Source organism: Narcine bancroftii, chromosome 2, assembly GCF_036971445.1.
Source record: "Narcine bancroftii isolate sNarBan1 chromosome 2, sNarBan1.hap1, whole genome shotgun sequence".
In the NCBI taxonomy this organism is placed as follows: Eukaryota; Metazoa; Chordata; class Chondrichthyes; order Torpediniformes; family Narcinidae; genus Narcine; species Narcine bancroftii.
Window position 1 is genome coordinate 193,740,408 of NC_091470.1, and position 17,361 is coordinate 193,757,768.

Consider the following 17,361-nt stretch of genomic DNA (forward strand, 5'->3'; position numbering starts at 1 on the left):
CTTGGCCCATGTATTAAGAATTCTATATCATAACAAAATTGTTTTCAAGAAAAAGTATTGCCATGCCTTGATTTCTTACATTTCTCTCTGAACAGTCAACCAAAGCAGGCTTCTTGCCAACATTAAATGATCTGCTTCACAGTAGAAATGATCTGGAACAATTCCTGGTACAAATAAAACCAGCCTCAGCAGACAACTGAGTTCATCCCCTGGTTATCAGACCTGAAGCACTTTACAGGAATGAAGATAGGTTGAAGGCACTTTCAAATCTATCAAAGCTTTAATTGAGACTTTTTGTGTAGAATTTAGACAGAAAGCTCCAGACACTTCATTTTTGCTGAGAAATCAATTGATAAAGACATTCAATGCTCGTAGCAGAAGTAAAACACGAACGTCTGCAGACAATGTGGTTGATATAAACACGATGCTGGAGGAACTCAGCAGGTCAAACTACTTCATCTAGAAAAGATAGAGCTCCTGTAAGTGCTGCTGTATAGGACAACCCGGAGATTCCACCTAAAGTGTTGGGTTTGAACAATACCTTTTGTATAAGATGACCCCTCCCCTCAAATCTGGGACTTACCGCTGACCAGTGGATGCTGTTAAAAACTAAATCCATATGTTTTAATAAATTATCATTGAAAGGTTTAAATTTTATTTGGATATTTTAAAATAAACCACTGTGGGCTCCTGTAACAGTTTAATGGCAGTCGAGCCAGGGAACTAATGTGAGATTGTGTCGGAGCCAGTAAGAAGAGGTGGGGGTGCTGAGACTTCATTCACAAGGAAAGAATTTTAGACCCTCTGCAAAGGTCTACCCTGATTTTAAGGTTAAAATTTAAGTTCTGAGGATTGTCCATTACAATGGCATATATGGGATATAACCAACAATTTGGGCTTGAGCCCTTCATCAAGGTACGATACCTTGATGCCCGAAACGTCGGTTCTGTATCTTTATCTTTGCTGTATAAAGGATACCGTTTGACCTGCTGAGTTTCTCCAGCATCGTGTTTTTGCTTCAATGCTCGTCACTCTAACTGGATGCAGAATGGATACTGCGGGGTGGGGGGGAATGCTTCCCTTCTCTCCCTGGAAATGCCTCTGATATATGAGGCACGCCATCTCCCCCATAAACCTCCAAGGCTTTAACAAGCTGCATCATCATGCTAGAGTTTTTTTTTTAAAAGCGTTGGCAGTCCAGGAGAGGTGGTCTTTCTCTCAATACCTCGACGAGGTCATAAGGACTCAAATTTGAGAATGATCTGGCTGCTGGTTTACATGTGCCAGTGTGGTAGTGACAGTCGCCAGTCTGTTCTGAAACGTGCTCCACACCTGAGAGGAAAGATCAATAAGACAATACAATATTGATGTTAGAAGGTTAAGTTAAAGTTTGATAGAATATTAACATAAATCATTTAGAATTATTTTTCTGATGAAGTGTGTAGAGCGCGTCGAAAGAACCAGACTTGTTGATCCAAACCAAGGCTTTTATTAACTAAAAGACTGGAGCATATCACAACCAGTCCAGAATGACCTGGTCTGGCTAGGAGCAATCCTTAAAGACCTGCCAGTGGGTGTGGCTACGCTCTAAGCCAATCACAGTCATCCTACACTACAATCTGTACATATACATCTTGATGATAGAATCTGTACTATCACAAACACCTCTTCTTTGAGAACTGACCCCGGGGTGGATTGAGATTAGTGGCCTGACCATCTGGCATGACTGCCGTGGTGCTGGGATTGGGGTTGCTGGAGTCGTGTCGCCGGCAGGCCCATAGGGGGCGGCCACTGCCTCGCTCAATTCCCTAACGACGTTATCGACAGTCTGGCCTGAGCTGGTGGGGTGGTGCTGGTCCCTCTGTTCGAGCACATGACCTGGGGGAGAAGGAATTGGAGGAGGTTGGGTTAAAGGCACTGCTGCGCCTGATGTGGCTTGGGCAAGGTCCCTTACCAAGACTGTGACCTCCTGCCCGTCCGGGTACTCAATGTAGTACAGGTTCGCATGGAGCAGAGTCACTCGGTCAACCAAGAGGTCATTCTTTGAGTACCGGACGTGGCATCATAAGAGGACCGGACCGGGAACCGTGAGCCGTGGTCGTTCCCAATTCGGACTTGCTCAGGAAAGAGAACATCCTGTCATGGGGGGTGGCATTGGTCACAGGGCATAGGAGGGAGCGGATGGAGTGTAGGGCACTAGTGAGCATGTCCTGCCAGCGAGAGGTGGGGAGACCTTTGGACCGGAGGGCAAGCGTAACCACTTTCCAGACGGTGGCATTCACTCTTTCGACGCCCATTACTGCATGGATTATAGCTGGTGTTCCTGGTTGAAGCAATACTATGCTCCAGAAGGTACTGCCACAACTCTGCGCTCATAAACGAGAACCCCCTGTCACTGTGGATGTAACTGGGGTACCTGAAGATGGCGAAGATGCTGTGCAGGGCCTCTATGACAGCGAACGGGAAGCGGGTTGGTCAACGGTAGGGGCCCCTTGAAGTCTATGCTGAGACGCTCAAAGGAGCGGGTGGCTTTGATGACGTGGGTGTTCTCTGGATGGAAGAAGTGGGGCTTGCACTCAGCGCACACCGGGCAGGCTCGGGTCATGGAGCAAATCTCCTCGACTGTGTAGGGCAGGTTGCGAGCTTTGACAAAGTGCGCGAACCTAGTAACCCCTAGATGACAGAGCTCCTTGTGGAGTCTCTGCAGTCTGTCCAGTTGTATGTTGGTGTAATTCCCCCTGGAGAGTGCATCTGACGGGTCGTTGAGTTTACCAGGCGGAGAGCTTGATTCTCCACCTGGCGATTTTGTCATTCTTGATCTTACCTTGCTGGGTATTGCTAAACATGAAGGAGACTGCGCGTTAGTTGGTCAGCAGGGTAAAGCGCCTGCCAGTGAGGTAGTGTCTCCAACGATGTACTGCTTCTACTATGGCCTGGGTCTCCTTCTCGACAGAGGAGTGTCAGCTCTCAGGTCCCTGGAGGGTTCTGGAGAAGAAGGCGACCAGCCGGCCGGCCTGGTTCAAAGTGGCTGCTAGTGCAAAGTTGGACTTGGAATGGAATGGACTGGACTCATCGATGGCGTTCAGTGTTGCAGCAGCGATGTCCAATTTGATGCAGTCAAAGGCTGCTCTGGCTTCGGTTGACGGGGAAAGGAGGTGGTCTTAATGAGTGGCCATGCAGTGTCGGCATAGTGTGGAACCCATTGGGCATATCAAGGCAGCGTTTGAGTGCCTTCTGGGTGTGGGGGAAGGGGGGGGGAAAGTCCATGAGGGGATGCATGCAGTCAGGGTCCGGCATGACCACCCCGTTCTCCACCACACAACCCAGAATTGAGAGCCGAGTGGTCCGGAAGATACACTTGTCAAAATTGTAGGTCATGTTCAGCCGAGTTGCTGTCTGAAAAAATTTCTCAAGGTTAGGCATCGTAATCCTGGCCACAGATGGTGACATTGTCCAGATACGGGAAAGTAGCAGTCAGCCCGTTCCACCATCCGGTTCATTTCCCGCTGGAAGACAGTGATGCCATTTGTGACCCCAAAGGGTACCCTGAGGAATTGATACAGCCGCCCATTCGCTTCGAAGGCCGTGAAAGATCGGTCTTCTTGGCGGATCAGGAGCTGATGATAGGCCGAATGTAAATCAATGGTGGAAAATACACGGTATTGGGCGATCTGATTCACCACATCCGTGATCTGTGGAAGGGGGAACACATCAGAAGCATGCACAGCTTCTCCCCATTTTTAACAACCACCACCTGGGCCCTCCAGGGACTCGAGCTAGGTTCGATAATGCCCTCATCCAGCAGTCTGCACACCTCGCTTGTGATAAATTTCCTGTGTTCATAACTATATTGCTGGCTTTTGATGGCCACAGGCTTCCAGCCAGGGGTGAGGTTTGCGAAAAGCTCTGGCAGAGCAACTTGGAGGGTGGAGAGACTACAGGTGAGGCCCCGGGGTGCGGGGGTGGGTGGCCCGGGCTGCTGCTGGCAGGAGGCTTCCAGGGTGGAGTGGTTACAGACAGAGAATGGAGTGTGAGGCCCCTAAAAGTGCAGGGTAACGGTTTGAAACTGGCACTGAAAATCCAGTCCCAGCATTGCAGGGGCGCACAATTGGGTAAGGACTAATAGTTTGAAGTCTGAACGTGATGCCCTGGACTTTCAGGGTCGCCATGCAGTACCCCTTTACCCAAGTCGAGTGCGATCTGGTCGCCAATGAAATTCTCTGTGCAGTTGGGAGAATAGCCAGTCCACAACGGTGGGCCAGGTCTGGGCAGATAAAACTGTCAGTTGACCCTGAGTCAAATAAGCAATTGGTACAGAGTCCATGCACTTTAATCAGTTTCATAGCTTTCATGAGGGGTTGGGGGAAGTCCTGGTCGAGGGTTACTGATGCAGAGACTTGTAATGTAGACAGTGGAGACCTGCGTGATAATGTCACGCAACGTGTGTGTGATGACATTACGCAAACAGTTGGGCCTGAATAGCCAGCGTCGAGGAGTTGGTGTTGCCGCCTGCAGCCTGCTGGGTATGTGTTGGGGGTTGCTGCTTGCTGTCGGCAGCGGTGGGTCCCCGGTCGGCAGCGTTGGTAGGTAGCGGTAGTTGAGGTCGGGGCTTGGGCCTGGTCGGACGTTACTTCGTGAGGTAGGGTGAACGTCATTATGGCGAGGGTGGGTTGTACCTTCCGCGCTCGGTGTCTACTCCGTGACGTCAGGTGCTGCCGCATGGTGGAGCCCTCGCTCTCATTGGATGAGAGCTCTGAGGAAGAAGTGTTTGAAATGGTGTGTGGCGATTGGGCTTCACTCGAGGCAGTGTTTGACGGCGGCCATTTTGGAGCGACAGACTACAGCAAAGTGGCCGTTTTTAAGCACTTCTAGCATCTGGCTTTTCTCACTGGGCACTGGGACCTGATGTGCTTGTTCCTCCCGCAGAAGTAACACTTTGGGGTTGCATTGGGCACCATAGCGGCAGTAGTAGGGTAGAGGGAGGGCATCCTACTCACATCAAAGTGTGGGGTCCAGCCCCGAGATTACATGTCCATACTTAAGACCGCAGCCTCCATCATCTCTGCGATCCGGATCATGTCCTCTAGGTTTTCTCCCCCGTGCTCTAGCAGGCGCTGCCTCACCTCATTCAATCGAACCCCGGCCACATAGGCATCCCAAATTAGATCATCTGTGGTCTCCACAGCAGTTCTGTCTGTGCAGGCACAGTCCCAGCCCATTGCCCTTAGTGCCTGAATATAAGCTCTATAGGACTCACCGGGCTGTTCCCTCCTTTTTTTTTTTTTTTTTCTTTTTTTTCACACCATAAATCACATTAGCCATGATATACACTTTTTCTTTTTCACACATATACAGTGACTTTTTCTCCCCCCCCCTCCCTCCTCCCAACCCACCCCCCACCCCTCCCTCTCATCCATTTTAGGTATACAATCTAGGTTGCATTAAGCCAGTCAGTCAATGTTGTCATTCAACAAAAATACACCAGAAATTCTACTGAGTCCATTCTTTTCTTTCCTTCTCCTTCCATCAACTTAGGTAATGTTTGTCCCCGGTAGGTTTTCGCTATTGTATTTAATGTAAGGCTCCCATACTTGTTCGAATATTTCAATATTATTTCTTAAACTATATGTTATTTTTTCTAATGGAATACATTTATTCATTTCTATATACCATTGTTGTATTTTCAGATTATCTTCCAATTTCCAGGTTGACATAATACATTTTTTTGCTACGGCTAGGGCTATCTTAACAAATCTTTTTTGTGCATCCTCCAAATCAATTCCAAATTCTTTGTTTTTTATGTTGCTTAGGAGAAAGATCTCTGGATTCTTTGGTATATTGTTTTCTGTTATTTTATTTAATATCTGATTGAGATCATCCCAAAATTTTTCTACTCTCTCACATGTCCAGATTGCATGAATTGTTGTTCCCATTTCTTTTTTACATCGAAAACATCTATCAGATACTGTTGGGTCCCATTTATTTAACTTTTGTGGTGTATAGTCTGTGTAACCAATTATATTGTATCATACGTAGCCTCGTATTTATTGTATTTCTCATCGTTCCAGAACATAATTTCTCCCATGTTTCCTTTTTTATCTTTATATTTAAATCTTGTTCCTATTTTTGTTTAGTTTTACCATTTGTTTCCTCATTCTCCTTTTCTTGCAGTTTAATATACATATTTGTTATAAATCTTTTGATTAACATTGTATCTGTAATCACATATTCAAGGTTACTTCCCTCTGGTAAACTCAAATTGCTTCCTAATTTAGCTTTCAAGTAGGATCTCAGTTGGTAATATGCCAGCGCTGTATCTCCAGTTATATTGTACTTATCTCTCATTTGTTCAAAGGATAAGAATCTACTTCCTGAAAAACAATTTTCTATTCTTTTAATCCTTTTTTTTCCCATTTTCTAAAGGAAAGGTTGTCTATTGTAAAAGGGAGTAGCTTATTTTGCGTCAATATTAGTTTTGGTAATTGATAATTTGTTTTATTTCTTTCTACATGAATCTTCTTCCAAATATTGAGGAGATGATGTAATACTGGAGAAGTTCTATGTTGTACCAATTTTTCGTCCTATTTATATAATATGTGTTCAGGTATCTTTTCCCCTATTTTATCTAATTCTAATCTCGTCCAGTCTGGTTTTTCCCTTGTTTGATAAAAATCTGATAGGTATCTTAATTGTGCGGCTCTATAATAATTTTTGAAGTTTGGCAATTGTAAGCCTCCTTGTTTATACCATTCTGTTAATTTATCTAGTGCTATCCTCGGTTTCCCCCCTCTCCATAGAAATTTCCTTATTATTTTCTTTAACTCTTTGAAGAATTTTTCTGTCAGTTGTATTGGCAATGCCTGAAATAAGTATAGTATCCTTGGAAAAATGTTCATTTTAATACAGTTTATCCTTCCTATCAGTGTTAGTGGTAGATCTTTCCAATGCTCTAAATCGTCCTGTAATTTTTTCATTAGTGGATTGTAATTGAGTTTATATAATTGGCCTAGATTGCTGTTGCCTCCTTGTAGCAAGTTTGTACCGAGCATAGACCCTGTTCAGCGGTCACTCATAGAGCCCTTTCAACACCTTCATGGCTGCGGCGTAAGTGGTTGTGTACTGGACACTATGGTAGACTCTCGGGGACACCATAGTCATCAATATTAGTAGTCAATGGGTGTCCTCTATCATGGCAGGGTCAGAGAGCTGTAAGTATGTTTCAAAGCATCTCACCCAGTGCTTAAAGTCATTCGAGGCTGGAGCTGACTGTGGGTCGATGTCAAGGCGTTTCAGCCGTAGCATACGCTCCATCCCTTCAAAACCTTTTAGTTAATAAAATTGTAGAGCGCATCAAAAGAACCAAAGACTTATTGATCCAAACCAAGGCTTCTATTAACTAAAAGACTGGAGCATATCACAAGTAGGTTGACCAGTCCAGAATGACCTAGTCTGGCGAAGAGCAATCCTTTAAGACCTGCCAGTAGGTGTGGCTACGCTCTCAGCCAATCACAGTCATCCTACACTACAATCTGTACATATACACATTGGTGATAGAATGTGTACTATCACAAATTGGAATTGCAGAAATTTGCCCTACTGGAGGCCATCTGAATCAAAATCTCTCTGCTGGCCAAAAGGCAGCTGTTTAACCTAATTCTTCTTCCTAGCTCTCAGATAGTAGACATGCAGGTCACAGCACTTTGTGCTGACCCTGATGCATAGAACACTATAGCACAGTACAGGGCCTTTGGCCCTCAGTTGTGCCGAACCATATATTCCTTTTTAAAAATTACTAAACCCTCCTTACCCAGTAACCCTCTATTTTTATTTCATCCATATGCCTGTCTAAGAGTCTCTTAAATGCCCTTAAAGTTCCAGCTTCCACAATCATCCCTGGCAAGGCATTCCAGGCACCCACAACTTTCCTATGTTTAAAAAAAAACTTACCCCTGATGTCTCCCCTAAACTTCCCTCCCTTCACTTTGTACACTTGCCCTCTGGTGTTTGCTATTCCTGCCCTAGGAAACAGACTCTGTCTGTCCACCCTGTCTATAGTTCTCAGAATCTTGTAGACTTCTATTAAGTCTCCTCTCATCCTTCTACCCTCCAAAAAGAAAAGTCCCAGCTCTGCTAACCTTGCCTCATAAGACTTATTTCCCAATCCAAGCAACATCCTGGTAAATCTCTGCACCCTCTCCACAGCTCAAGTTGGGCCAGTCTTTGTAGAGGAAAAGAAACAACAAACCATTCAAGGACAATGGAGATACCCTCCTCAAAACGAATACCTCTGATAAGAGATCAGAGCTTCTTACAGCAGTAACCTGCATCAGGAAGTTTTTTTTTAAATTTGTCGAAAAACACAAAATGCTGGAGAAGCTCAGCAGGTCAAACAGTGACCTTTATGTTTCGGGCATTTTACTTCAACCAGAGTTTCAGCTGAATTTTGTGTTTTTCTTTCTTGGAAATTTCTTTGGTTCAGTGAAAGTCGAGTGAGGCTTTTCAGTAACATGCAGAGCACGGAGAATGGACAAGGATCTGAGACAGGTGTGTAATACTGGGAATTCTCAAAATGTGACAATACTGAAGCATCTCACCCAATTAGTTCCTTTATATTTAAGTTTCAGAACAGTGTCAGATACATTCTCACACTGGTTAACTATCATTGCTCAAAACCAGGAATGGGTTTTAGCAACAGTATCTGACACCATGCATTCAACACTGAAACACTTTCCATCACAAAGCAATTTAAATGCCTAACTGGAGATCTGGTGGTCAGGTGGTGAAGACTATAAATCTACTGGGATCCCCCAGTGCAGATTCGAATCCTGCCGACTACGGAGAGGCAGGTCCACCCGGGGTAACCAGTGAGTGAGTTATTTAGGGTGGTGTGGTTAGTGTAGCGTTTTTTTCATAGAATGAACGTCAGTCACTAACCTGGGCCAATTTCTCCACTTCCCCTGTTTTCTGAGCCCAGAAAGATAGGTTCTTGTTTAATTCATTCATCAACCGTGCAGCCTCTTCCAACTCCTGCGAGAAAACAAAGATTCTCTAGAGTCAGTGGGAGCAGAACCCAAAGGCACAACTTCCCAATTAATGCTCCGAGAAACTGTCCTTTATCACTTTTGGGGAGGACGTTCCAGGATTAGATGAAGATTGATAAATGAATTGCAATATGTGGTATGATCATATGTGATTTCAGTCAGGGTGAAAGTTGGCAGAAAAGTTGACGAGCTCAACACAGGTGCACGAGGCAGCACCAGCTTTGTCGTCGATGTAGAAGAGGAAGAGTTGAGGAGCCTTACCTGTATGGGTTTGCAACAAGGTTTGCTCCACGCTGCCAAAAAGAAGGCAGGCATCACTGAGGCCCATGCGGGTATCCATGGCTACCCGTTTTGAAGGAAAAAGTGGGATGAGTGAAAGGAGATTATCAAGGGTGAGAACAAGTTCCGGAGGAGGAGGGTGGTGGTGGAGGGAGACTGGTTGGGTCTGTTAGAAAGGAATGAGGGACTTTGAGAAGTGTAGAGAGAGATTGAACCTCCATACAGAAAATGAGGTGGTTAAATTCAGGGAATTGGAAGTTATTGAAGAGATGGAGGGCATGTAACATATCGCGATGTTGGTAGGGAGGGATTGGGGAGAAAATGGTTGAGGTAAAACTAAACTAGTTTGGTGCGACAGGAGCATGCGGATTTGGGTAGGAGGTAGAACTGGGTAGTGTGGGGATGGGAAACAATGAGGTTGCAGGCTATGGGAGGAAGATGACCAGAAGGAGTGAGGTTAATGATGGGTTCATGATATGACAGCTTGATGCTCTTTGCTAGGGTCTTGTAGAAGGGGTGAGGAGAAGCTGTCGTCTGGTGTTGGCAAGGTAGAGGTCAGTGCGACAGACCACAACAACACCACCCTTGTCTGTGGGTTTGGGATTGTTGCGGAGAGAGGAGTGGTGAAGGTGAGACAGTTGATGTCTCGGCAGCAATTGGAAATAAAAAGATCCAGAGTGGGCAGCTGGTCAGGACGAGGTGAGGCGTCCAAGAGGGGAAGAAGGCTTAAGGTGGGAGAAGAGTCTTCAGTGGGATGGGGGGGGGGGCGATGGAGAATCATGGTAGAAGATGTGGGAGAAGGGGGATGAAGGTGAGGCCTCCAATGAGGACAGAACAGGGAAGGTCAGAGGGGATGGTAAAGATCAAGTAGGAATCAGTGTGGTGGAGGAGGGTGGGGGGGGGGGAATCGGGGGAGGATCGTGGGGAACATCTGTTCTTTGATAGCCAGTATAGAGTTAACAAGCAACAACTTGGTGGCAAGGGTGAGAAGGGCTAGAGTTGAGGACAAATCAGAATTGTCTGTTCTGCAATAATTGAGAAGGGGAATGGAAGGGAGGTTCCTCGATGTGCATATAACAGATGACCCATTAGTCAAGAAGGTGCAGCAGCGCTGACATTTCCTAAGGAGGTTGAGGAGGGCAAGGCTACTGCCTCCTCCCCACCCCCCCCATCTTGACAACATTCTACAGGAGCACAATTGAGACTGTCCAAGGAATAAACTTGTTTAACCTTTCCCTGTAACTCAGTTCCTGAAGACCCTGCTACATCCTAGTAAATCTTCTCTTCACTCTCTCAATCTAATGGATATCTTTCCTGCAGTTTGGCGACCAGAACTACACACAATGCTCCAACTTTGGCCTCACCAATGTCTTATACAACTTCACCATCACATCCCAACTTCTGTACTCAATGCTTTGAAAGCCAAAATCTCTCTTTACAACCATGTCCACCTGTGACATCACTTTTAGGGAATAATGTATCTGAATTCACAGATCCCGCTGTTCCTTTGCCATTCACTGTGTATGTCCTACCTTGGTTTGCTCCTCCAAAATGCATCACCTCTGCATTAAATTCCATCTGCCATTTTCTGTCCCATTTTTCCAGTTGGTCCAAATCCCCTTGCAAGCTTTGAAAGCCTTCCTCGCTGTCCACAACACCTCCAATCTTAGTGTCATCAGCAAACTTGCTGATCTAAATCATTGATATAGGATACAAACAATGGTCCCAGCACCGATCCCTGAGGCAACACCACTAGTCACAGGCCACCAGTCTGAAAAGTAATCATCCACTACCAGTCTCTATCTTCTATTTAGCCTATTTACTGATTTAGAAAACTTTCCTGAACACATCTGACAAACTCCAAACCATCCAGTCCTATAACCTTGAAGTCTTCGAAACAAAACTGTGTAAATTATTCCTGAATATTTATACGTATTCATTTTATATTATATTTTAATGCATGTATGTGATTATTATGTGTGGGATATATGGGATATATATTGTGTATATGCACTGTGGTCTGGAGAAACACTATCTTGTCTGGTTGTATATGTACAGCCAGGTAATAATGAACATGAACAGATGGGAAAGGAAGGCAGACTGCATAGGGTGGATCCATGTCTCCTCACAGGGAAGACAGATGGTTCTTGATTAGCCAGGGCCTCAAGGTTATGGGGAGAAGACCAGGCAGTGGGGCTGAGTGGGAAAATGGATCAGCTCATGGAATGGCGAGGCAGACTCGATGGGCTGAATTGCCAACTTTTCTCCTGTCTTATCAGATGATTATTTATTGTCATGCAATAAAACAGAAATGTAATATACAAAAATGCTTTCTGCCTGCTGTAAGGCAATGATTCTCTATTAGCATTGCCTGGCACCCCTTACAGACAGAGAAAATAAAGCAAAAGAGATGCTGAGGGTCCATGGATTCGCCTCCAGCACTCCTGCAGCTACACAGGCTCTTGTATAGTACAAAACATCAGCAACCCAAGCCCACGTCCCAACCTCCGTTACAATGAGGATCCCTTCAGCACCCAAGGCCTTTGCCCTCAGCACCCTTGCAAATCCTGGCTCCGATATCTGTAATACTAGTAGCTTTCACATATTCCATACTGAACACACCTTAATGCAATGACCGCATTCGCTCCTGTATTCCTGCTTGAATTTAAGACACTTATGTTTCAATTCATAATTACAAACCTTAATTCTCAACTCCTTAACCACATTAAATTTTGCAATTTAATGTTATAAGCTCTGAGGAGTGTAGTAATACAGATACATAATTCTCTGAAAGTGTCGCAAGTGGATAGGGTCGTTAAAAAAAGCTTTTGGCATATTGACTACAGGAGTTGGGATGTTATGGTAAAGTTGTACAAACCATTGGTGAGGCCACATTTGGAGTATTGTGTGTGCAGTTTTGGTTACCTAATTATAGGAAAGATATCAATAAGATAGAATGAGTGCAGAGATTTACTAGGATGTTGCCCAGACGTTAGAAACCGAGTTACAGGGAAAGGTGAAACAGGTTCTGACTATTCTCTGGAGCATAGAAGAATGAGGGGAAATTTGATCGAGGTATTTAAAATTATGAGGGGGACAGAGTAAATGTAGGTCGGCTTTTCCCCTCAGAGGGTCGGTAAGATACAAACCAGAGGACATGGGTTAAGGGTGAAAGGGGAAAAGTTTAGGGGGAACATCTTCAGAGTGGTGGGGTGTGGAGAACGAGCTGCCAGATGAGGTGGCAAATGTGGGCTCACTTTCAACATTTAAGAAGAATGTGGACAGGTACATTGATGGAAGAGGTGTGGAGGACTATGGACTGGGTGAAGGTCAGTGGGACTGGGCAAAATTATAGTTCGGCAACAGACTAGAAAGCCCTGTTTTTGTGGTGTTTTATGTTCTAGATTACAGCAGAGAGGCAGGCTTTTTGGTCCATCACATCTATGCAACGTGACAAAGTCAGAAGGTTTGGGCCTTCCATGGGGCAGTACAGCAGAGAGTCGGGCCCTTCAGCCTATCCATTGAACAGAACAGCAGGAAGCCCAGCCCTTTGGCCCATCCATGGGACAGTACACCAGTGAGTCGGGCCCTTCCGCCCATCCATGGGGCAGAAGAGCAGGGAGTTCAGCCTTTTGAGCCATCCATTGGACAGTACAGCAGGGTGTCTGGCCATTCGGCCCCTCCATGGGGCAGTACAGCAGGGAGTTCGGCCCATCCCACCCCTGCTCATTTGCCTGCGTCGGGTCCATGTCCGGGCAGCCCGGGCACGACAGACCGAGCGGCCTCGGGCTCTCCCGGTTACCTGGCTGATGGCCCGCTGGTAGGCCCGCCTCGCCTCCTCGAACTCGGCCGCCCGGCCGCCACCCCAAGCCATGTTGTCCCCGCCAACTTCCCGCCGCCCAACTGCGCATGCGTGCCCGTTGCCGTGCGATGCGGTAACGCCACCGCTGGCTCCCTGAAGAACACGTGACTGGTGGCCTGCGCGCATGCGCATCACGTTTTGGATCTTTAGTTGAAGTTTTAAAAATTAACTCCATCTCCAAGTGTGACGGCCGCACTGAACTGATGGAAAAAACCTCTCCCATCTTCTTTTGGTTAATATTTATTGTTTAACTAGCATCACAAAAATTATTCAGTGACTAAATCCTTCATGGGATCTTTCTCTGCACAGATGGGCGCCTTGCATTAGACAGAGGGAATACGTTGAGTAACATTGGCTGCAAAAAGTCAGGGACATTCTGAGCAATCAACAAGATGCCTGTCAGGCAGCACCCGTGAGTAGAAGGGGTCTGAGATAGCATGCAACAGATGGGATGAATGGCCTTGTAATGCTATGGTTGTGTGTACAGGCTGGTCCGCCCTCCTGATGACATCCTCTCCTTGACTCCTCCCTGGTCTCCTCCCATGTGACTCACGCCATAAAGTTCGAGTCCCCTCTCCCTCTCATTTTCCCTAGCCTTGACCCAGGCCAGCAGTCTTGTATAATAAAGCCTATCGTTCCCCTCAGTCTTTGTCCTTGTGATCATTGGGGCAACTGGTAGTGCCCAACAATTTATTATACAAGACTTTGAAGGTCTCTAGTAATGGAGAAGTTGCTGCGCCCTGATTGGCTAGATGTAGACCCCCCCCAAGTCCCAGGTGCATCAGTACTCTTCGAACAGTGGGTGAACTGTTTTAATAATTTCCTCAACATCACTGCCGAAGTGGTCAACTCCGACGAAAATGTTGAAGATCCTACAGGCAAGATTCGGCCAGAGGGCCTTCCTGGTCATCCAAGGCAGCTCAACCTACATCAAGGCGACGACTGAGCTGCAGGCGCTATACAAGCCGAAGGTGAATGAAGTCTACTCCCGTTACCTGTTGACATCCCGAAAACAACAGCCTGGTGAGTCCGCTGAACAGTTCATCCGATCCTTGGTCACACTGGGAAAAGACCGTCTGGGGAACACCACGGCCACGATATCGTTGACCCAGTTCATGGAAGATCTGGTCCGAGATGCCTGCATGTCAGGATTTAGGTCAGATTATATCTAACAATGACTCCTCGAGGAGGACCAACTCATCCAGCAGGGAGGTATGTAATGATAAAGTGTCAGATATATTCAGAATTTTGGAATTTGATCAATATAAATGCACCAATGAGGAGGATCAAAAGTTTATGCAAGATATTTTTTTGAAGATTGTAGATACGAAAGGGAATATATTGATAGGAGTGGATTTTAACCTTAATTTTGATCCAATGTTGGATAAAACTGGACAAAAGACTAGCAAAAAGAATAAAGTGGCCAAATTTATGGTTAAATCAATGCAGGAAATGAAACATGGATATATGGAGGAGGCAGCACCCAAGGAAGAAGGAATAGTCATATTTTTCAAGTAGGCAAAAAACATACTCAAGGATTGATATGTTTTTGTTGTCAGCCCATATTCAAGGGAGAGTTAGGAAAACTGAATATAAAGCTAGATTGCTATCTGATCATTCACCCCTGTTATTAGCAATAGAACTGGAAGACATCTCATCAAGAACATGGAGTAGTGGCCGGACGGTGAACTCCAGCCCTCTCCAGAAAAGTCGGAAAAAACAAAGGAAAACACAAAGGCACAGAAATAAAAGTTAAAGAAAAGTGAGTATAAAGGTGGAAAGAAGATGGCGACGAAAAAAGAAAAATCGAAATCAACGGTAAGAAGAGAGGAAGAGAAGGCAACGGAGGAAGAAGGAGAAGGCCTTACCTGTTCGAAGAGGCCCGCGGTGGAGAGAGAAACCCGCTCCCTCAGGTCGGTAGAAATTGGACTACAAAAATGGCTCGCTGAGCCGAGTAAAAGTGCGCAACCGCGCATGCAAAAAACACATCGACGGGAGGGGTGACCAGCTGGGGAGTCGATCTCCACAGTCGGCAACGACAGCTGCAGAACAATTGCAGCAAGAAGAGAACACAGAAGACAATGGAAACAAGAAAGAAGAGAAGAAAAGGGCAACAAAGAAAAAAGTTTATACTATGGGATGCAATGAAAGCATTCATTAGAGGGCAAATAATAAGTTATGTAACCAAGATGAAGAAGGACTATAATCAGGAAACAGAGCAGTTGGAAAGGGAAATAGTAAATATAGAAAAAAAATTAGCAATGAAGGAAGATACAACTAAAAGAAGAGAATTGGCGGATAAAAAAATAAAATATGAAACATTACAAACATATAAGGTAGAGAAGAATATAATGAAGACAAAACAGAAATATTATGAACTGGGTGAAAAAATGCACAAAATCCTAGCATGGCAGCTTAAGACAGAACAAGCTAAGAAAATGGTATTGGCATCAAGGAAAAAAGACAAACAAATTACATATAATCCAAAAGAAATTAAGGAAAACTTTAGAGAATTCTATGAACAATTATACCGAACTGAAAACAAAGAGAAAGAAGGGAAAATAGATGAATTTTTGACTAAAATTGAACTACCAAAACTACAAATAGAGGAACAAAATAAATTAACAGAACCATTTGGAACAGTAGAAATACAAGAGATAATAAAAAAATTACCAAATAATAAGACACCAGGAGAGGATGGATTTCCAATAGAATTCTACAAAACATTTAAAGACTTATTAATTCCGCCCCTCCTGGATGTAATCAACCAGATTGATGAAACACAAAGCTTACCAGATTCATGTAAAACAGCAATAATTACAGTAATACTAAAACAAGGGAAAGATCCACTCTCACCAGCGTCATATAGACCAATATCTTTACTAAACACAGATTATAAGATAATAGCTAAACTATTAGCAAACAGATTAGCAGAGCATGTACCGAAAATGGTAAATTTAGACCAAACTGGATTTATCAAAAAAAGATGCACAACAGACAATATTTGTAAATTTATTAACTTAATTCATGCAGTAGAAGGAAATAAAGCACCTGCAGTAGCAGTTGCTTTAGATGCAGAGAAGGCCTTCGACAGAGTAGAATGGAATTATTTGTTCAAAGTATTGCAAAAATTCAGTTTACCGGAGAAGTATATTAATTGGATTAAAGCATTATATAAGGGACCGTTAGCGAAAGTGACAGTAAATGGACATGTATAAAAGCAATTTAACTTAAGCAGGTCAACGCGGCAGGGATGCCCACTATCACCTTTATTGTTTGCGTTTGCTATAGAACCACTAGCAGAATTGATAAGAATAGATAATAATATAAAAGGAATAAAAATAAAAGACAAGGAATATAAAATCAGTCTATTTGCGGATGATGTTATAGTGTACTTTACAGAACCAGAACTATCAATAAAAGAATTATTTAAGAAATTGAAGGAATATGGAGAAGTGTCGGGTTACAAGATAAACGTAAATAAAAGTGAAGCAATGCCTATGAATAACGTGGATTTCTCAAAATTTAAGAAGGAATCTCCATTTAGATGGCAAATGCAGGGAATAAGATACCTAGGTGTACAAATAAACAAAAATCTCGGCCAATTATATAAACTCAATTATTATCCACTAATGAAAAAATTACAGGACGATTTAGAGCATTGGAAAGATTTACCACTAACACTAATAGGAAGGATAAACTGTATTAAAATGAACATTTTTCCAAGGATATTATACTTATTTCAGGCATTGCCAATACAACTGACAGAAAAATTCTTCAAAGAGTTAAAGAAAATAATAAGGAAATTTTTATGGAGAGGGGGGAAACCGAGGATAGCACTAGATAAATTAACAGAATGGTATAAACAAGGAGGCTTACAATTGCCAAACTATAAAAATTATTATAGAGCCACACAATTAAGATACCTATCAGATTTTTATCAAACAAGGGAAAAACCAGACTGGACGAGATTAGAATTAGATAAAATAGGGGAAAAGATACCTGAACACATATTATATAAAGGGGATGAAAAATTGGTACAACATAGAACTTTTCCAGTATTACATCATCTCCTCAATATTTGGAAGAAGATTCATGTTGAAAGAAATAAAACAAATTATCAATTACCAAAACTAATATTGACGCAAAATAAGCTACTCCCTTTTACAATAGATAACC

The 17,361-nt window shown here is 44.0% G+C and overlaps 1 protein-coding gene across 2 annotated transcripts; it reads right to left on the reverse strand.

Moving 5' to 3' along the window:
• Window positions 1-261: 261 nt before the first annotated feature.
• On the reverse strand, window positions 262-13,232 carry LOC138752563 (uncharacterized). 2 transcript variants are annotated; one of them, XM_069915357.1, is made up of 3 exons: window positions 13,123-13,232; window positions 8,935-9,027; window positions 262-1,332 (listed from the first exon to the last, which is right to left on the reverse strand). In XM_069915357.1, exons 1-3 carry the CDS (start codon window positions 13,192-13,194, stop codon window positions 1,246-1,248), a joined length of 252 nt encoding a protein of 83 aa, XP_069771458.1. In that variant the 5' UTR covers window positions 13,195-13,232; the 3' UTR covers window positions 262-1,245. The 2 variants fall into 2 exon arrangements, with proteins under 2 accessions (XP_069771458.1, XP_069771457.1); XM_069915356.1 differs by lacking the exon at window positions 8,935-9,027.
• Between the last annotated feature and the right edge of the window lie 4,129 nt (window positions 13,233-17,361).

Excerpts from the sequence above, each read along its gene's own strand:
- LOC138752563 (XM_069915356.1), bottom strand. The coding sequence starts at position 13,231 with ATGCGCAGTTGGGCGGCGGGAAGTTGGCGGGGACAACATGGCTTGGGG. Across the intron at positions 1,333-13,122 it reads ACCAGCGGGCCATCAGCCAG|GTGTGGAGCACGTTTCAGAA; the intron begins GTAACCGGGAGA and ends CTTTCCTCTCAG.